At 45.4% G+C, this 21,615-nt stretch overlaps 1 protein-coding gene and 1 non-coding gene across 5 annotated transcripts; both read left to right on the top strand.

Annotated features, from left to right (window-relative positions):
- The first annotated feature begins 7,343 nt into the window (after positions 1–7,343).
- trnai-aau (transfer RNA isoleucine (anticodon AAU)) lies at positions 7,344–7,417 on the top strand. The gene has a single exon. It is a non-coding gene; the product is annotated as a tRNA-Ile (tRNA).
- Positions 7,418–7,614: 197 nt separating this feature from the next.
- On the top strand, positions 7,615–20,225 carry slc30a9 (solute carrier family 30 member 9). 4 transcript variants are annotated; one of them, XM_048970774.1, is made up of 20 exons: positions 7,615–7,744; positions 9,058–9,198; positions 10,467–10,655; positions 10,851–10,865; positions 10,975–11,022; positions 11,537–11,636; positions 11,874–11,966; positions 12,351–12,433; positions 12,867–12,925; positions 13,653–13,720; positions 14,118–14,220; positions 14,716–14,771; positions 14,879–15,014; positions 15,245–15,284; positions 15,431–15,502; positions 16,656–16,763; positions 17,192–17,357; positions 17,627–17,756; positions 18,011–18,124; positions 18,385–20,225. In XM_048970774.1, exons 2-20 carry the CDS (start codon positions 9,090–9,092, stop codon positions 18,427–18,429), a joined length of 1,734 nt encoding a protein of 577 aa, XP_048826731.1. In that variant the 5' UTR covers positions 7,615–7,744; positions 9,058–9,089; the 3' UTR covers positions 18,430–20,225. The 4 variants fall into 4 exon arrangements, with proteins under 4 accessions (XP_048826731.1, XP_048826728.1, XP_048826729.1 ...); XM_048970771.1 differs by having other exon boundaries at positions 7,734–7,860; XM_048970775.1 differs by lacking the exon at positions 7,615–7,744 and adding an exon at positions 7,845–7,981.
- The last annotated feature ends 1,390 nt before the right edge of the window (positions 20,226–21,615 follow it).

Genomic DNA, 21,615 nt, shown 5'->3' with positions numbered 1-21,615 from the left:
CCTCTTGCGTGTGGAAAGACATGGAACAGTGCTCTCCATACTACTGTACTGAGATTAATAAGGTGCATGCCTGCGATTGGTCTCCAGTTTGGAATTCTACTGGAGCATTATGGGAAAACGGGAATGAGTATTAGGTTCAGAGCCCTGCTTTCCTGGACTGCATTGATCCAGAAAGTCCTTTAAGTCTTTCAGTCTCCTTCATTTCCTTTGCCTCCACCTTTCCCAGTAACTCCGCTTTCACAAAGCCGGGTGAGGCAGTCTAGGGCCAGCACGCATCGTCTGGGTGGGCCGCTTCACACCAGTGTGGGTGTAGATGGAGGAGGTCCGGGACGGCTGGCCTGTTCCGACAGGCGGACGGCCAGCTCGGTACAGTCAGCCAGGAAGATACATGGTAGAACAGAGGCAGCCATCTAGGCTGAAGAACAGCTCCTCAGTGTAGCTCCAGCCCACCCGGGCCTACTTGAGATGGTGGGTGAAGTGAGGAGAGGAGAGATGGTCCTCACCGGGAGTGTCTCCTCACAGAACAGCAAAACAACAGCGATTGGTATCACAAATTAGAATGGAACAGAAACTGTTACTGCCACACATCCTGGTTGGTGGAAATTTTGTTTGATGCAATCGTGCTATATGGTCAGAAATACGAGTGTCGTACATAAAGAAATGTGTTGCTTAGCCCTTCTTTGTATTAGAACACAGGCTTTACGGGCGGCACATTGTCAAGCATTCAGAGGGCAGGACACACAAGCCATTCAGAAACCACAAGATGTGGGAATTTAGGTGTGAAGAAATAGGAATTAACATTTTATTCATTTAGTAGATGTTCTTATCCTGACGATGTACAGTTCTGAGACAGCAGAGTCAGACAACTGGGGGTTAAGGACCTCGCTCAAGGACCCAACACTGAAATCACTCTGCAGGTCTGGGATTTTAGCCAGAGACCTTCAGAGCATCCTGACCGAATGAGCCACACATCGCCCCAGAATGGACGTATGCTGTGCATGAATATGGACATAGATTTGCATAGTAGGTATTCCCAAATAATCAACGCAAGTATTTCAGTAATATCAACACAAAGCAAACCAGTTACACCCATATAAAGACCATCGGTAACTAGTACTACAGGAATATGACGTGAACAAACACGGCCTCCCCAGCAAATTCATGTTCAAGACAGGCAATGGCCCGATCTCTGTCATTCTAGTCCTGAAGGCCAACGGCACTTAAAGGATCTCAGATGTTTGTGTGCAATTACTCAGTTAAACCAGCTGTCTTTTTTTGAAGCAGAAAGACCCCTTGATGCAGCAATACGTGTAATTATGTTATTTACTTGTCTGGAAAATGACTTCACCCAAAATGGTTTACATGTAACCCATTACACAGAGCCTTCAGCACAAATACTGAACCAGCTGACACACTTTGGTCCCTGTACCTCCAGGCTTCTTCAGACTTGTGAGAGTTACTTACACAAAAATGTTAGGGCAAAAAGAAAAATGATTGGTTCAGAGAGATAACCAATCAGATTGAAGAGGAGGTGGGTCAAAGTAAGTAGAGAGGGTGGGACCAAGACATATTATTTGTTGGTCCTGCCTCCTCTAGTTGCTTGTGCTTACCTCCTCTTCAATCTGATTGGTTTATCTCTGAACCAATCATTTTTGTCGTTCTGCTCCTATGAGCCATCTTCAGCTCTCAGTCATCTTTGGTAATGGGGCTTCCCCTGCCCTCTCTCTCCAGGGGCCATTGCGTTCGGGGGTTCTCTTCACAAGGGAATCCCTGACAGGGAACCAAACACAAAAAAGACCACTAGATACATGACATCCACATACAAACAACAAAATCGTCACTTATCAACATCAACCAGAATATTTAAAATCTGTTGCTTCCCCAATAGCTTGCCAGGTTTTTCTACAAAGAAACTTCTTGCAATACTGGTTTAAATGACATTCCATTCATTTTATTTCAGCCTTCTGTCAGTGCTCATAAATACCTGTAGCCATTGCCTATAGCATTCATTGTCACAGGGATTTATGAAACATCATGTCAGTCACCATAACCAAGTTCTAGTTTTTACATATCATGTGAAAGTTCCCAGCGCTCAATTTTAGTGGCTTCTGGTCTAAAGCATGTGATAGTTAATGTGATAACCCTAGTTAGTGATATTTTCGAGGGTGCAAATGACACGTTTGGCATTTTCTCATAATCCCTCCCATACGGTCAGAGAGTTCCCATCCACCCGAGCTGCAGACTCAGTTTGGTTTTTCTGATGATCGATGGGGGGATCTGGGGGCCTGGCGAGTGCACAGGGGGCTGGTGAGTGCACAGGGACTTGACAAGTGCACAGGGACCTGATGAGTGCACAGGGGATTGGCGAGAGCACAGAGGACTGGCGAGTGCACAGTGGCCTGGCGAGTGCACAGGAGCCGGGTGAGTGCACAGGGACCTGACGAGTGCACAGGGGATTGGCGAGAGCACAGGGGACTGGCGAGTGCACAGGGACTTGACAAGTGCACAGGGGCCTGGCGAGTGCACAGGAGCCGGCCGAGTGCACAGGGACCTGACGACTGCACAGGGGATTGGCAAGTGCACAGGGACTTGACGAGTGCACAGGGGATTGGCGAGAGCACAGGGGACTGGCGAGTGCACAGGGACTTGACAAGTGCACAGGGGCCTGGCGAGTGCACAGGAGCCGGGCGAGTGCACAGGGACCTGACAAGTGCACAGGGGATTGGCAAGTGCACAGAGACTTGACAAGTGCACAGGGACCTGACGAGTGCACAGGGGATTGGCGAGTGCACAGGGGCTTGGCGGGTGCACAGGGGACTGACGAGTGCACAGGGGCCTGGTGAACTCAGGGCCTTGACAGTTGTTATGTGGAGTCACAGACTTGGAGGAATCTGCGTAAAACTGTTCGGGTTACTGGGTTGTTTGGTTGCTATGGATGCACTAGGTATCTCTGAAGAACCTGACAAGTTATTCCTGTTTCAAGTCTGAAGTGTCACATGTAGAATGGTCCATTGTGAATTCTTCAAGTGGCACTTTTTTTGCGAATTGGTTTTGCACATGTTACACTGATAATCATAGAATCGGACACAACTGCAGTTCTGGGGCTTTTCATTAGCTCTGTAGTTAAAGGTGGAAAGTAATACAATTGTCTTCTGTATATTTGAAACAAGTTAGTATTATTAAGAATGAGTAATAATCGAGGCTTCGGGACCGGTGCCTTCGGGTCAAGTGGGCAGTTCCAGTAATAATGTTACACCTTCCCTGCCCACAGATGGGCAGGTTCCACCCTTGTTTGCGAAGCTAATATATTTATGGTTTGATCGTTTTAGCTTTTAATATTTCCAGTATAAAATGGTTCACAATCTACTCTTTTATGTTCTTAGATCAGCTCATGAGTTTGAATTCCAACATGTGCCTTTAATATGCCAGTAAATAAATAGATAAGCTTTTTAGTCAAAGTTTAATTGATTAGCAGACCTTACAGAAATCACAATGATAATAATTAATAACAATAATAATTTCTTTCCCGATTAAAGAGATGACTGAAAGCATAAATGAACAAAAACAGCTAAGTAGAAATAAAATAGTAGAAAAATAGAATAAATAATGCAAGGTGTGCAATATAGCTAATTAAAACGCACCCTGACACTGTTTATTAGCAAAGACAAGCTCTGGAAGGTACAGATAAAGAGTTCTGAATGGGGTGATTGATGAATGTCCTCACGTGTAACCATAAAAATATTCAATGCACTACATTCATATCTCTACGCGCGCAGTTCATTCATATTTTTGCGAAATGCATTTACGAAATACGTTTTGACCGTTTTTGTTATTGAAGACAAGAAAGTAATAGTGCGCGCGTAAGAACCGCACCTAGGCAGCTTGCATCACTCAGGAAGGCGCGGCGCGTGACAAGGGCTCTGGTTTCGGGACTTGGAACGGCGAGAGATGGGACATCGGATAAGGTGCTCACCTGTCATGCAAACGTCACGCGTGAGAAACTTAAGAAATTAAATAGCTTATCTCGATAGGCAAAAAATCCAATTTATTTAGGGATGACAAGCCATGGAGGATATCGGGAAGAAATACAGAAAAACCAGCCATCCCAATCGCCACTTGGGGGCGCCTAAGCATGCCTCGTGAAAGCGAGATTAATGGTAAGGTCTTCGATTACTTCATCGACATTGGCTTACATTTCGAATTCAAATTGTGTTGCATTCAGGGGCGTCGTCGGACTTATTTTAGGAGGCCTTTACCCCCCCCCCCCCAAATGTTTTAGCCCCCTTTCCAAATAAATCTGTATTTATTGGCATAAGTCATAAATAGCTTTTTATACTATGTATATGTTTCCCACCCTGCCCATTTAAGACTCAGCTCCCTCATCCATTCATCTCTAACTACTCCCTTGGTTGCATTTAAAATTACAGCTTAAAAATGCGCATTGAATGTATAAAACTAATCATCCACAATATTGGATCGCCAAAGCAGAATAAGAAATTAGGTTTTTCTTTCCATCGCACTTCTGCAGAATAAGTCATCAGCAGAGGTGATGCTGCAGATAACATCAAACGTGAGCTACAAGCAATGTGGACATTGACATCTACGTTCCATAGCCCGTGTCCTTCTGCTCTCTGCTTTGTACTTTGTACTGGCCATCACCAGCCATGAGTATTTTCTTGAGTGAGTCACCGTTTGGGGGCTGAGAGCGTTTACCATTCCAGGAAGCCCTCCAGCTATGATCTAGCCGTCCCTCTACAGACTGGCAATGGTCGATTTGTTTACGGTGCTGGGTCATAACATAATCTTCTACCACATGTCCCTTTGGAAATCCCCTAAATTAGATTTCTCTCCCACATGGAAACAGAGAAGGTAAATAGGAATTCCAGTGATGACAAGTTTAAAAGTATAGCATGGGAAACTGGTATATAACATTGACTCTGTTATAATAGCAATGGATATGCACCTACTCAACAGCACATAACACCAAACAGAAATGCGGAGTAGTTTATAAAGTGCCGTTGTGTTTTTGTAGATAGTGTTTGGGAAGTCCTCTTTCCTTAGGGTTCTGGCAGGCGTAGTGTTTCACTGGGGGCTTTATTGCAGCCATGCAGGGCAAAGATTACCCTCTCCCTTAAAATTGTCCTTGCATTCACTTGGGCCTTATGGAAATTTACTTTTGCTTATATCTCAAGAGTGTCATCCACTTGCTGTCTGAAAAGTTTCGATGCGCAAAACCACAGAAGCACTCTCGACTCCCCCTTTATCTTATTTGAAATGTGTTGATGAACTTTGACTCTTTAATAAGCGCCATCTACATCACAGTAAGTGTAAATCTCTAGTGTAGAGCTTTGGAAGGATGTAACAGTAAGTTTATTTGCATGATACGGCAAAAGAATTCTGCATGGAACTAATGATTTGAAAAGTGTTTCATTTTTAGAATGACAATTAAGAGGGAATATAGAACTTTTTAATTATTTAGTGCAGTTCCAGCCCTACTCTAAATCCCGGGAGTGCAGATGCCAAAAATATTTACAAAACTTAATTTTATTTGCAAATACATTGGAATTCTTTATTGAGACACACACAGTGGAGAACAAAGGTTGGGGTCAGAGCCTAGTACCCCAGAAACATTTCATGGGCCCACTGAACATAGAACTATTCTGTTGAGCATAGCACTCAAACCAGCAACCTATTGCACTCAGAAACAGAGGGCCTACACAAAGACAGGAGCTACATGCCTAATTCTGCCTGACTAAAAGAATATATTTGAACTACGTGTACAGACCCAACATTGTAAGACCTCAGAGGACATAATTATGACAACAAACCCTCACTCTGCATATTGACATTGCCCATATACATAAAATTACAACAGCCATACAAATAAACCACTATCGAGAAAAGCATGTCAGAGTTTTTTCTGCTGCAGCAAGACACAGAATGGGGGACAGGATGACCGATCTGCATGGAGTGTTCTTTTAGTTGGCCAGACGGAAGATACTGCCGGTCGGCCTTAGCTGGTGAATGCAGTGCAGCTCCTCTCTATGTCGCTCTCAAAGGAGTTGCAGCCCATCTTATACTAGAGTGAGAAGACTGAACATAAAACCATTTGTTCTTCAGTCATCATGTAATTACACATTGTGTAGACAAAGTATCCCCATTACTGTTACACATATCAAATTGCACTCTCGCAGTCTCTGTTCTTACGCTCTTCTCCATTAAAAGCACAAACTGAAAAGCTGCTTCCCCCTAGTGGCTAGAGTAAGAATTACAAAGCAGTTTTTTTTTTCTTGCAGTACGTCATTCTCAGCGTTGGAGAACTGCCACCTTTGATGTTTTTTATTCCAACTGCAGTTACATGACATGGGCAGAGCAGCAGATCATGCATAAAGAGCCTGTGCATGGCTGTCCATGTTGACCTTTTCATACCACGGGCCTGGGGGTGGTCATGGTCACCATGGACCCTGAGGCAAAGGAGAGGCAGGAGACAGTGACCATCAGTTAGATGGTACTTTCTGTTTTAAAAAGGGCGCAAGGCATGTCCCAAAGCAAACCAATAGCGAGATGTAGCGGGCTCAAAAAATATCGCAAACAGTGTCGCTGAAGTGTCGTTTCGGCCATCAGTAGTGTTGATGGGCCCAGCACCGAATGCCAGAACCTTAAACAGACTGTGAGCATCACCTCTGGGGAACAGCAGAAGAGCATTATGGGAAGGGAGTGGTGCACTATGGGATGCGGAGACAGCATAACTTATTTCCTTTTTTGGTTTAGTTTTAACACAGCTGTTTTTGGATTGAAAATGTCTCTCTTGTTAGTACAGTAGCAGTTCTCTTCAGTCATCCAGGCCTGTTACCCATTTGGCCCCAAAGTCTAAATAACTGAATAGAGTTTATCACGTTATATGCCTTTTGTCAGAACTGCAAAAGACCTAGCCTAACTGCCTAATGTGAAAACTGACCCACTTAGTTCCAGCAATGGAACTTTCATTTATGCTGTGAGGCAGTTCCTATACAGACTCAAACAGTCAGTGCAATGGATGTTCCACTATCTTCGTGGTAAAGCGGTTACAAGACATGCAAACTGTGCATGATAGTACTTTTGCAACCGGACAAATCCAGATTTAAAGATGATTGCTGATGGTGTCAGGCTTAAAATAAACAAATTATTATTTTTTTATTTAATAAACATTTTCTATGATGCATATGAACTTTTGTGTTGCATTGATTAATGCTCAAAGAGGATCATTGAAATAATAGTTCCTAGACAAATCAGAATATAATAGCAATTTCCAATAAATAATTTATTCACATATCATGACTAAAACTAAACAGCAAAAATCGTCTGGCCGGTTAGCTCAGTTGGTTAGAGCGTGGTGCTAATAACGCCAAGGTCGCGGGTTCGATCCCCGTACGGGCCACTCTATTTTAAATTACAAGGGTTTACCTTTTACTTCTTTATATTATGTATTTCATTGTAGTATCTCATATGCATTAACAAAATTTTAGATCAAAAAACGCTCATATTGGCACACAGAATTAGTGTAGTGCCCTAATTTACGAAGTACGGCCTTGGACTCGCGCTGCCAAGATGTTTCAGGAAAGCAAGCGCGAGTTAATCGTCATCATCTCGCGACATCACGTCTCGCTCCGGCTCCGGTGTTTTTATTCCGAAACGATAGCCGGTGTGGGTGTGTGTGCACGTATGGGAGCCACCGAGATATGAAAGCGGTGCTGAACATAGACAGGTAGCTGATAAAAATGTGTGTCTTCGCTTTGCAACGTTTGTACGTTGTAGCGTCACTTGTCAATGAACTGTCGCTCGAGCTGACGGTAACTACATGGGATGTTACGTTATCCGAAGGTAGGGTGGTTAGGCGGCTGCACTGCGGTGGCCTTTTCTCCTGATGTCGATGGCTGCTGCTGATTAGCTGGTAACTTATTTCTGTTTAAGTAATTTAACCAGGTGCCCGGCTTCAGACGCGGTAAGTGAGCGCCTTGACGGTACCGGCGGTCGCCTTACGGAAGCTGCCCGCGGCGCGGCTGTATGGCGGCTTTCGGCCACATGACAGACGATCGCGGGCACCTTATCCCGTTGGGTCTTAAGCGTTTGGCGAAATTGGAGATTTTAGTTATTTCTGTAGTAATTTAGGGCCATCGAGGATGTATTGGTCATTTATTCGTTTGGTGAGCTTTGATGGCCGCGATGTACGCTGTTTAGCTCCCCAGCCAGGAGCGTCACTGCGATGATGTTGTTGATAATGATGAGGATGATCATCATCCTCATCATCATCATTTTGCGGTGTAATGGTTTCAAACCCCTCAAACGGTCTCTTTGCGGTCTAATGTTGCCGTAGCAGCTGTGTTATTAGCTGATTCCTGGCTGGTAATTTGGTAACGCCGGCTCACCTGCGCCCGGACCCCGGTGACAGCCTGAAACTAACGACGGCTGGTCTCTGCCTCGTAGTTTATCGCAATAAAAGTAATTCATAAGTCATAACATAGTTAATGTAATAAATTCAGGCCGCATACTGAAGGCAGGGCTTTTCAAAGTCGCTTTTCTCAGATGTATTTTCTGTGAAAATAGTAGCCGAATGCATACTTTCCTTTTAGTAAGTAATTCATTTTCAGGACAGTTTAATGTATAAAGAAATTCTATAAAATTTATACAAAACAATAAAAAACGGCTTAAAAACCTGTTATGACATAAAGACTTTGGTCTTTAACAAAATATGGCTAAATATAATTAATTGTATTAAGTCTACAGAGACGAAATGTATATGATTTCATTGATTCGCGGTTACTGATACCAAATATCTCATGAAGCAAATTAACTTAAACCTTGGGTAGGGACCCACGCAGGACTGGCCACAGTGATGTCAGACTTTGAACTTACTGGTAGCTTAATTCATTGCGGGAATGGCGTTAGAGTGGCAGGTGTAGTGGAGTGAAACTATAAGCCCTGGACATTGGATTGCATTTGTTAAATAGTTGCAGCAATAATAGTTTGAAAAAGTATTCGCCAATGATAGACATCCTTCGTTTTGTGTTCCTGAATCAGGTTCCAGAACGGGTCTTCCTAGCCCTGCCAGGATGATCTCCGGCCTGGCCCGCAGGCCTTGGCGAGTGTTCTGCCGGGTCTATTTGCACCCGAGGGCGCCGCTGTCACAAACGTGCCCCAGGGTGTGGCTGCCATGCCAAGGTGAGGGACCCAAGTTCTGCATCCATCACTCCATCCTCTGAGAGGCTGCAGATGAACCTTTGTCTCATCTCCATGCTCTCGGGTTGTAATGTCATGCCAGATCTTATCTGCGTAGCGTTTTAATGCTCGAATGTTTATCGGAACTGCCCTCTGGCTTTGCGGTAGTAGCAGTGACATAAGAACATAAGAACATAAGAACTATACAAACGAGAGGAGGCCATTCGGCCCATCAAGCTCGCTTGGGGAGAACTAAACTAATAGCTCAGAGTCGTTAAAATCTTATCTAGCTCTGATTTAAAGGAACCCAAGGATTCAGCTTGCACTACATTATCAGGAAGGCTATTCCATACTCTGACTACACACTGCGTAAAGAAGTGCTTCCTTAAATCCAGCTTGAAATGTTCTCCCGCTAATTTCCACCTATGGCCACGAGTTCGTGTATTTAAACTAATGCTGAAGTAACTATTTGGTTAAACAGCATCCAAACCTGTTAGAATCTTATATACCTGGATCATGTCCCCCCTCAATCTCCTTTGCTTGAGACTGAACAGATTTAGCTCAAGTAACCGTTCCTCGTATGACATTCCTCTAAGACCAGGAATCATTTTTGTGGCCCTACGCTGCACCTTTTCTAAGGCCACAATGTCCTTTTTAAGATATGGTGACCAAACCTGCACACAATATTCTAGGTGAGGTCTCACCAAGGAATTGTATAATCTTAGCATTACCTCCCTTGACTTAAACTCCACACACCTGGAGATATACCCCAACATCCTATTGGCCTTTTTTATTGCTTCCCCACACTGGCGAGAATGGGACATGGAAGCATCAACATACACACCAAGGTCTTTCTCATGATCAGCTACCTTTATTTCAGTGACACCCATGAAATACCTGTACTTTATATTTCTGCTCCCTAGATGGAGTACCTTACATTTATCGACGTTAAATTTCATCTGCCAGGTATCGGCCCAGTCACTAATTAAATCAAGATCCCGCTGTAGCTGCTGAGCCACTAATTCAGTATCTGCTACACCACCCACCTTGGTGTCATCTGCAAATTTCACCAGTTTACTGTATATATTGGTATCCATATCATTTATGTAAATTAGGAACAATAGTGGTCCTAAAATCGAACCCTGCGGTACCCCACTATGAACGCAAGCCCACTGTGACATTGTGCCTCTTATAACATGCTTATTAACATGCTATGCTAATGTGTCTCCGTTAAGGGTACAGTGAGTAATCGTAGCTATTGGCCACTGCAGGGTGGCAGAGAGCCGGACTGGGGCATGCTCACGTCTTCCGCCTCCCTGACAATCGGCTGGTGGCTCTGATGTCAGAAAGCGTACAGTTCTATTCTACTTCTGGCAGTGGGAAAGATGGCGTCTCGGGGCTGGACGGCGCTAGTTCAGGGGGGAAGGCAGACATGGAGCAAAGTTCACCTAAACCGTCTGGTAATTATTCCTCTGCTTGTACAACAAAGTCCTACCCAGTACTAGCTAAGTGCTACGTGCACCTGATGAAGTCTATTTACAGTGTATGTCCCCTTTAATGAACATTTCAAATACAAGAGCTGTACTCTAATTCAGCATTGATTATCGAATAATATTCTACTCTTGTGTTCTTGCCCCAAAATGCTCTCTCTTTAGCCGAGGGTGCTTCCGGTAAGTGTGTAAAGGTCCCCCTTTTTTTTCTAATTGTCATTCATCCGTGGAATCTTCACCACTGTCACAGACCTTTATTAATTCCAGTGGTTTCTCTTTGTCGCTCAAGGTCCGATGAATAAAGTGCAAAGCAAAGTGGATACGATTCAAGTCAAAGGTAACGCTGGGAGTAGACTTTCCCTCATGTTGTCTTCATAATGTGCTGTGACCATCCAAGGACCTTTTGGAACAGCAATCCCGTAGTAATCATGTTTGAGAGACTTCAGCGTACCAAGAAATTCCACATTGCGTATGTGTACCTTTTTAAATGCCCTTCCTACCAAGGAAGATGCTAGTGTTTTACTAGATTAATTTAGTATTCATATGAATACTGACAGTGTGATTAGTGTTTGGAATGACTCAGCACTATCTGGCTTAATTTGAAAAGATTTTCTTACTCTTGAACTCTGTGTCTCTGTGTCTCTTGAACGCTGATGAACTCTGTGTCTGGTTTTATCCGCACCTGTTGTTTTTTTCCTGTTAGAATGAATCTTTTTCCATCTAAGAATAGCATCCCACAGTCTCAGGATGATGGAAAATTTTGTTCTTTAAATTGTCAACAGCCCAGGGCTGTTTTCTTTATTTTGAGCTTTTAAAATTTCCCCTGAGCCGCCTCCCACTCGTGTCCGCAGTGCGAGCCGTGCTGAAGAAGAGGGAGTACGGTCCTAAGTACACGCAGAATAACTTCATCACCGCTGTCAGGGCCATGAATGAATTCTGCCTCAAGCCCAGGTATCACATCCTTTGAAAAGAGCTTTTGTTACAGTTTTGCATAATTCTTTCAGTTTACTTTGAGTTCAAGCCTGTCCTGTGAAGCGTCTGTATTTTTTCCCCAGTTGCCTCCGTGTCTGAGATTAGCTTTTAGCTTCCATGTGATGCTGAAGGTTTCTCTCCACTCAGTGCTGATACCTGTCTTCCAATTTCAAAACAGCCGAGCCGCTGACCACCTTCCTCATTCTGCGTCCCCAGCGACCTCAGTCAGCTGCGGAAGATCCGTCGCCGCAGTCCCCACGACGATACTGAGGCCTTTACCGTGTTCCTGCGCTCTGACGTGGAGGCCAAGTTCGTACCCCTACATAAGAAAAAAATAAATAAATCTGACAGCGTGTGATTCTGAAACGCAGCCTGTGTGTTGTAGGTCAGTGCATATGCTGCGGATGCATGATTCTGGCGGCGAGGCATTAACGATAGACAGCGAGTGAAGTTTGGTTAGGTTTGCATGAAATAATATTGGCATTCCAACCAAAGAACTGCATCGTAAACCCTTCTCCACAGGTTTGACAAAGCAGCTTCTATTACGGATGCCTGGACATGTGATTGGCCGAGCGTGGGTGGTGCCTGACCTCATAATCTGTGTCTCGTGCCCTTTCTGTGACTGTGGTAATCTCGTTGATGACTTGCCGCATTTCCTGCTTGCGCCCATTGAGTTGCTCCTCTGGCCTGCAGGGCTCTGGACGTTTGGGGGAGCTTGGAGGCTCTTGCCAGGGAGAGGAATCTCCGGAAGCGTGTGGAGGAGGAGTACAAAGAGAGTATGTCCCCCCCCCCCCCCCCGCCTAGCTGGTACCAGCATACAAGTGTCTGGTTCAAATGTCATCAAGCCTGTATTAACCTGACACAGTCGGGCTTTATGAAGGAGCTGCAGGGCAGCTTGTCTTCGCAGTCATGAGAACGATTCTGTGTGTTTTTGTGACTTCCTGCTTTTGTGATCTTGTTCGTGATCCTGTTTTATAGGGCTTGAGTGTCAGATTGGCTATTTCTGTACTTGCCTGTCTACTACACGGTGAACCGACGACGTGCGTTTAAAGAAGCATCAAAGAGTTCCGGCCTTTTCAGGAGATTTGTGTTGGGCCGGAACTCTGATCTTTTAATCGAAGTGTCAGGGACGTCCTTTTCTTTGCCATGGACTTTTATGCAGTCAGCATAAAAACAATTTACTGGATGTTGCATCTGCTTTACTTGCAGGTGCATTTAGGAATCAGCAGTTACTGAAAGAGTACAAAGATTTTTGGGGAAACACTAAGGTGAGTACGTACCTGGTCACGTTCAGGGGGGTTCACCATCGGTCTAAATGAGGTCACGCCCCGGTTTATTAATTGAGCCCAGGGGTGCTTGGGTGGGTCAGTAGTGCGCCGTCAGTGATGGAAGTCACATGGCAGGTGTTCAGCGCCAATGAAACAAAAAAGCAGGAGGACCGATTTATGTACCCACCCCCATCCTAAGATGTCCACGACCCCCCCCCTTGTCCCCGCTCTCACTTTTACTGGATGTCTTTAGTTCATCATTGCTTAAGTGTGCTTGACCCTGACTGACCTCAGGGCACATGACCTTGTTTTCCGCACAGAAACTGTATTTCATGAACTGCACTGCACTCCGCAGTGGTACTTGCTGTTGGTTACCCCAGTATCTCTCGCCTGAAAGAATGCCTATTGTAACTGTCGTGTGGCGTAAGCAGCCTGCGTTATCTTAAACTCTTTGGAAATGTCCCCTCCCACCTGAGTATTTGTGAATGTGCCAAATACCACGGTAAACGGCTCCCGAGTGTTGGATGGCTTAAGTGCAACTTTAGCGAGACGTATCTAGATGTAGTGAGCGTGTTGTAATGTATTGCAACATGCCCATGTGAAGCACGTTGCAGCGGCTCTTATGAAAGGCGATACGTAAAGATCGAATCAAGCTGAATGTAGCTAAAGTGCTTGATCTGGTTTTCCTGTGGTTCCCGACACTCCCCCCTTTCTGTGTCTCGCACAGCCTCGATCGGGTAAGAGAGCGACGTTCCTGCAAGGACCGGGGAAGGTGGTGACCGTGGCGATATGCATGTGAGCCATCAGCCAGGATATTCACCCGGCACCCTCATCAAGTCCATCGGTTTCTCTTGACATGCAGCCGGAACTTGACGGGCGTGTGAAGCGGATCGCCGCAAAGCCGCTTCCACTCCGAGTGGTGGCTGGCCGTGTCCGTTACCTGTGTCCCGCGGTGATCCGTAAGGGATATTGGATTAGAGTAATTTGGTTAACTGGCATCTGTGGTCACATGGCCAGTAACAGGAGCGCTCCGTCTATCCGTGCATTGTTCAGGGATGCTTTGGGGGGAGATGTCACATGACTCCCCAGGAATTATGCCACTTTACTGATTGCCATTATCAACCATATGTTTCACCCGATTGGGAGGTTTAAAACTTTACAGTTTACTTTTTCCCCCCCTACTTGTTTTTAGCAATGGGCTGAACTTCTTCTTCAAGCTCCTGGCTTGGGTTTACACCGGCTCGGCCAGCATGTTTTCTGAGGCCATCCACTCGCTGGCTGATACTTGCAACCAGGTGAGATGCCTTTTATGCCAAGTAACATGGTTGCAGGCTTTGGGCACGTAGAGCGTTCACCGTGTGACATTGTGGCGGGCTCTGCACATGCTCCGTAGAGCGTTCACCATATGACAATGGTTAGCTCCGGGCACGCTCAGTAGTGTTCACCATGTGACAGTGGTGAGCTCTGGGCACGCTCAGTAGAGTGTTCCCCTGTGACACGGTGTAGGGCTCTGGACACGCTCAGTAGGGTATTCATCATGTGACACAGTGACGGAGTGGAGTGTTGCCCATGTGACACAGTGGTGGGCTTTTTGCACCTGTACCAATACAGCCAAAGAGCTCCATCACCATCTTCTGCTAATTAGGTCGTAATGATGGACGTAGAGAGTCAGTTTTCTCCAGTAGTTTTCAGTTGTCAGCACCCAAAAGATGAGGCTGCAGTTAAGTTTGATTTAGGGGTCACTTTACATGATGCATAGATCTGACTCTCTCTCCTCTCTTCTGTCGCAGGGTCTGCTCGCTTTGGGAATCAGCCAGTCTGTGCGGAATCCGGACGCCGTCCACCCGTAAGCAAAGGCATTGTGTCCTATTTGCTCCGCCCCCCCCCCCCCCCCTACGCACGTCGACAATCCAGGCGTGATGTGATGTGCGGCTTCTCCCCTCCCCCCAACAGGTATGGCTTCTCCAACATGCGCTACATCGCCTCCCTCATCAGCGGCGTGGGCATCTTCATGATGGGGGCGGGGCTTTCGTGGTACCATGGCATCATGGGACTCCTGAATCCGCAGCCTATGGAGTCGCTGCTTTGGGTGAGTCTCCGGCCAAGAGACATCCTGTCCGCACGCTTCTCTGTGCCTTTTTTAAACTCTTCGTGGCAGTTTTAAACACACTTTACCTTGCCGCTGTTCAGCTTCGATTAGATTTTCAGTAGGAAATTGATCATGCAGTCATTTTGGCATGTGAATACCCATTATTCATTTTTTTAAAGTTTTTATAAATGTATTTATCGCTATTATTGTCTTCTTTGCCTGTTCTTAAGGCTTACTGCATTTTGGCCGGCTCACTGGTTTCGGAAGGAGGTCAGTACACCTTTCTCTGCCTTTACTGTCATACAGGGTTTGTTGACCAGTTAGTTCCCTTAGTGTTGTGTAATATTATTTCTCATTCTCTGTGTGCGCGTGTGGGTTATGTATTCTTACCCTCTGCCGGTCCGCTCTCGTTGCAGCAACACTAGTCGTGGCCATCAACGAAATCAAGAGAAGTGCGCAACTCCGGGGCATCTCCTTCTATCACTACGGTACGTTCACACGTCGGCACCCGCTACCCGCTGGTTAAGCTCCCTGGGCGAATTAAGCCTTTGCACGTCAACCCTTGGGACGAGGGCATCGTCGGCATCATTCTTGTGTGTTTCAGTCCATAACTCGCTGAAATCTTACTGTACAAACATGAAGAAACGCCGACTAAATCCGTAGTCTGTCTGTCTTTTATCAATATGTCCATTGTCGGAAGTTTTAAAGTTTTCAAAATTAGGCTAAATAGGCAAAAAAGTAAACCATGTCACCTTTCTTTGTTTTACCTGCATCGGGGGCGTGTAGTACTGCCCTCACCTGAGTCGCTATTCGCATTATAAATAGTCACATTTCCGCGTATTCAAATCGCATTCGCATGGTAATTAGATGAACAACGCAGCAGTGAAACGTGATCCAGATACATCCCCATCAGCGCCATAAAGGGGGGGTGGGGGGTGTGGCCAGGTGTGAATGGGTCATGCACACACAAGAGCTCCTAAATATTCAATGGAAAGAGACCAGAAATAGTGACATGAGTTACGTTTTTCTTATTTATTTATCCAACTGAATGTTGCAACTACACCATTCAGTCATCTTCATGCAGCCAAGACTTTGGTGATCAGATATCTGGGATCAAAACAAACTTCCACCCTTGCTTACTATGTACTTTTATAATGTTTCTACAGGTGTTCCATAATGCATTTTGCAATGTCTATACTTTGATGTCAAATTACAAACTAAACATAAATCTGACATATTTACAAAGTAGATTAAAATTAAGATAAGTGTAATGCCAAAGCAAATAATTAATTTGCATTTGAATTAAGTTTATGATATTGAATGAAATGTGTGACTATGCCCCAGTCAGTAAGAGTGTGTTCCGTACCCCTAGACTCCAGAGGGTTAATTAAAGGCCCCATGACCTGGGCAGGGTGTCTCTGGCCCTACTGGGCTTTTCTCCACTGACGTGCTGAGAAAATGTGACAATCCTATGTCATTTTTTTTCTGCAAAATGTTTTTACTTGTATATATTTATTTAAAATATTCTAATTTTAGAATTGGTTCAAAACTATCAGTGTAAATCTATTGGGATGTAAATGAGTGAGAGTGAGAGAGCATGAGGCTGACTGCATGAGGCTGACTGCCCTCCGTGTCCCGCAGTGATGCAGAGCCGAGATCCCAGCACCAACGTGGTGCTACTGGAGGATGCTGCAGCTGTCCTGGGGGTGGTTCTGGCAGCCAGCTGCATGGGCCTCACCTCCCTCACAGGTGAGCCAGATCGCCTGCATCCCCTTACTACCTACATTCTGGTCACCCAGCCATTTACACCTGCAAGTGGCACTGTGCTGCCCTCACAAACCATGTAACATGTGACACAGTGTTGGGCTCTGGGCACGCTCAGTAGTGTTCCCCATGTGATACGGTGGCGGGCTCTGAGCATGCTCAGTAGTGGTCACCGTGTGACATGGTGGCGGGCTCTGGGCATGCTCAGTAGAGGGTTCTCTGTATATTTAGACTTGTGTTGCAATCAATTTGCATATTACCTTCTGTAGTTTAGTGCATACAACTCCATGCATACATTCTCCATACTTGCATGGTTCACAAATGAACCTGTATAAGAAACCTCTTTAAAAGATATTGTGAATCTGTGTGATAGTGATTTAGTTTACTTAACATCGCGTGGCTCACTGCTCCAGGTAACCCGCTGTACGACAGCCTGGGCTCCCTGGGCGTGGGCACACTGCTGGGTACCGTGTCGGCCTTCCTCATCTACACCAACACCGAGGCCCTGCTGGGCCGCTCCATCCAGGCCGAGCATGTGCAGAAGCTCACGGAGTTCTTGGAGAACGACCCTGCTGTCAGGTCAGCTGCTGGTTCGGCGATCTGCATGCCTCTGACTTTGGGTTCTGACATAGATGCTTGGTACTACACACACGCACACGCATCTGCAGAGCCCGCAGATCCTTTGAAGGTGGGATCACGCTGCTTATCGATTATTCTTTTCCGTTCTGCCCTGGGACTGTTTAATTCGCTCTCTTTGTATTGCCCTTGCTGGACATGTGGGTAGAGGCCTGTGGGTACAGGAGGTTTGCGTTTAATGTGTGGTCCCGCCTCTCTGTGACCCTCTGCAGGGCCATTCATGATGTGAAGGCCACAGATATGGGCCTGAGCAAGGTGCGGTTCAAGGCCGAGGTGGACTTTGACGGGAGAGTGGTGACACGCTCCTACCTGGAGAAGCAGGACATTGACCAGATCTTAAGTGTACGTTTCTGCAGGGGATGGGAGACACAATCTGTATTTGTATTTGTATTTGATTCCCAAGAAGTAATTAAAATATTTGGCATGAAACAGCTGTTTTATGTTACGTAGAACAGTTTACCGGATGATCCTGGAAAGTAACTAGATGCTGCTGGATAGCAGCATTATGGAGAGTAAAGCTGTTGTTTTGTGTCTTCTTGGTCATTGATGTTCTGGTGCACTTGATCGGGTCTCAGCCTCCTCCTGTTTTCTTGTAGGACATCCAGCAGGTGAAGACCCCCGAAGATCTGGAGAACTTCATGCTGAAGCACGGCGAGAATATAATCGACACGCTGGGGGCCGAGGTGGACCGTCTGGAGAAGGAGCTGAAGGTACTTGGTCTCTTTTCCACCAGAGCGACCTGCCCAGCTAAGCGTTGACCTAGAACCACGTTCACAGACGCGTCCTGAGTTCTCCCAGTCCTTCTTGAATTTGCAAACGCTCCCAGAATAGTTGTAACGATTGTAAGTGCTGTCGGCATGGTATAGGTCTAACAGCTCTTATGTAAGGAAATCTGCAAATCTGTAGACCAAGGTGGGTTTTTTGTTTTGTTTCAGTTGTATGACCTTTAACCCTCCCGCGTCACTTTTAGCATCGCAACCCCGAGGTGCGGCACGTGGACCTGGAGATACTGTGATTGGCTGCCCCTCCTCGGATGGATGCCAGAACACTCAAGATGCAGGAAACGCGGGAGAATGTGTGTCTACTGGGCGGAGTCAAACCCCTGGCACCCCGTAACCCCAGGCCTCTGAGCCAGCTCATAAGTCTTACTGTGCAGAAGCCCCCCAGCCATGGGCCCCCGGCCCCCATCCCTATGCACTGGGAACCTGCTTCTGCAGCCCAGCCATGATGGTACAGGAGCTGAGCAGAAACCCTCATTGGACACGGGTTTCGGTCACTCCTGGCTCCTTCGTCCTTCTAGTCTCCCATCTGCCACCTCCAGATGTATCAATGACTGGGGCTGCATGGTCTATTAGGCAGGCACCAAATAAGCAGGGTCAGGGGGCCCCCTGCAGGCAATGGACCTTAATTGAACCACAAGCAGGAAAATATGTCCCTTGGTAGCGTGGGCTCAAGCAGACCGAAGCCAGCTGACCTGTAGCGGTACCTCATGCGTTGGCAGCTATGAGTCAGGCTCCAGCTACGGCCCGTAGGGGGAGCAGTTGTACCTTTCTCATGCAGTCAGTCATGTGGGCGAAATCCATGCAAAATATACAGAGCCGCCGTCAGGATTATGAAGTCTATGATTCAGGTATTTCATTAAAATACCCCCCCCCCAATATGTTAATAAAACGTGTCCTAGCCAGCATATCTTGCGTAATTACACGCCTTTTAATAAATGATTAATTAGTTTGTAGCATTAAAATGAAGCACCTAATTCTGAAAATAGTTTATCTTTAACACAATGTTTGCTGTGTATTTTGCTATATCTGAGCTGTCATAAAGTTCAGTGCCCCGTAACATCTGTTTCGTCTAGTTTGTAGACCTACACATCACTTGCAGTTCATGTAATAATATTGTTAAAATATTGCTGTTTGCCACCTGCTTGTCATTGGTTGACTTTCTCGGACCAGGGCTTTTCTGTTTGCTTGTCATTGGTTGACTTTCTCGGACCCGGGCTTTTCCGTTCGTTCCCTTGCTGGCCTGCATTTGTCGCTTTTTGTTCCCTTGGCATCATTGGTCCAATGAGTATCCAGCTGTTTACTTGCGTGATTCATTTTCTCCAAAACAAAACAGTTCAAGTGGACTGAAATAACCCAAGTTCACTGAAGGCAAATGAGAAATTTCAGGAGCTAATTAAGTACCAGAGCGCTAGATATAAAAACCCACAGACGCGTGGTCTTTCAGGCGAGGAGTTTGACACCCCAGCCTGGTTATTGTTATTGGCCGCTGGCCTCCTTCGTGGTGTTGCTGTAACCCAAGAATGTTCTACCATGTTGTTGACCAACCAATAAAACAATTAGTGATGCTTTTGCGAGGTTGAATCTCCAAAGCTTTTGACTTTGAACGGTGTTCTGGTTACATAATGAATGTATAATGATGAAGTGGGGCATAGGAGGATGATGATGATGGTGGTGGTTGGATGCTTGGTAAGATGTCCTTTCTGGAGTGTCTATTGAATAGTGTCTGGAGAACCTAAGATTGTGATGCAGGAGCCACATAAATACACCCGAGGACAAGCGGCTGTATTCCTGGTGTGGATTTTATTGAACCCTGTGCCATACATGACATCACCGTGAAACTGGGCTGTGCGAGGTTCCATGAGATCGCAGTGCCGTCTGCTTTGGGCTCTCAGCAGTTCTCCAAGAGGTGTGATGAGTACCTGAAAATTTTGTATGTTGAGATTAATCAGGTGTTTGTGGAATCGGCTGTTAAAGTAAATGCCTATTTAATTTATGGAATAAATGTAAATAAATAAATGGTTCCCCTATCCTTCAAGCCTCTAAAATGAGTAATTTAACAGATAAGTTTGCATTCAATCCAGGTGTTTAATCCATCATATCATTTGGACTTATAAATGCTTTATGGTACTTGCATTGAAACGCCAAAAAAAATGGAAGGGAAATGTTTGTGCAATAGATATTCGTAGACAAAAGTGGCTAGGAGTGAATGTAATTCTGTTCCCCCAGCATGCATTTGGGCATTGTTTGCCCAGTTGATGGCAATATCATGGAGTGTCATAACAACTAGTACAGAAATGGGTATAGAATCTGGTGAAATATCCATGGCTGAATAAATGACGTTTGAACTGAAAGGTGGTGAATTCATGACCACTAAATTCATGGACAGATATGGGTATATTCTGCTAATAGACACAGACTCTGCTGTCCAAGTTGCATATTAACATTATTGACAGGGTTGCCAACTCTTGCACATCTGGTGTGACACTCAGGCTTTCAGATTCTCACGCTCATAAGAAATCTTACGGGAAATCTATAGTATTCCATTATAAACCTAAAATCAGCAACATCAAAAGCCCTGGGGTCGTTTACAGACCATTTACATGGTAATATAAGTGTTGCATACATGTAAATGTGTGTACATGTGTGTGCAGACTTGTCTTGAATTAAAAATTGAAAACCCCAGCCAGCTGACCAAAGTTGGCGGCCCTGATTATTGGGGTGAGTTCAGCGAATCTCTATGATGACTGAGATCTAAACCTTACGAGCTTGTATGCATTCTTGGCCTTAAGCAGTTGGCCTGCTCTTCTGTTTGGCATAAGTGGGAAAGGAAACCTAAATTTAAAAATAGGTCACAAATACCCGAGCACGTCTGTTTCTCTGTAAACTGTGAAGCGTAAGCAGCAGAGCTGTGTAGGCATTGTTACGGTACATTCTCCTCATCAAGAAAATTGCTTATTCGTGCCTTTTTGACTGTTGGAATAACGGCAATGGCGGCTCCAGCACAAGTCAAAACATTTTACTTTATTTCTTTAAGAGTCTAAGTCAGTCATTCTATGTTGCCATTCATACAATGAGTTGCGATCAACTCCATGGAAAACAGTTTTGGGGGGGGGGGGATGCACAGTGATTGAAAACGATAATTACAAACGGACTCACAGTGTTTATACAATCGGCGAGATAGGAAATGCATTTCGACACAATGAAGCATCGTGGAGTCGTCAAATCTGAGCTTGGTGACAGCTGTTGGCCAGATGATGGCCTGTAACACGATTAAAAAGCGAAGGGCTACACCGAAAAAAAGGCCGATATTTTTATTTAGGTACCACAGTGTTTGGGGGCGGGATGCAGGTCATAACAAAAACCGGAAGGATTGACCCAAATGATGCGTTCTCTGTATATAATCACTTTAAAACGCAGAA

Source organism: Brienomyrus brachyistius, chromosome 12 (assembly GCF_023856365.1).
Source record: "Brienomyrus brachyistius isolate T26 chromosome 12, BBRACH_0.4, whole genome shotgun sequence".
Lineage (NCBI taxonomy): Eukaryota > Metazoa > Chordata > Actinopteri > Osteoglossiformes > Mormyridae > Brienomyrus > Brienomyrus brachyistius.
This window is presented reverse-complemented; position numbering and strand designations above follow the sequence as displayed.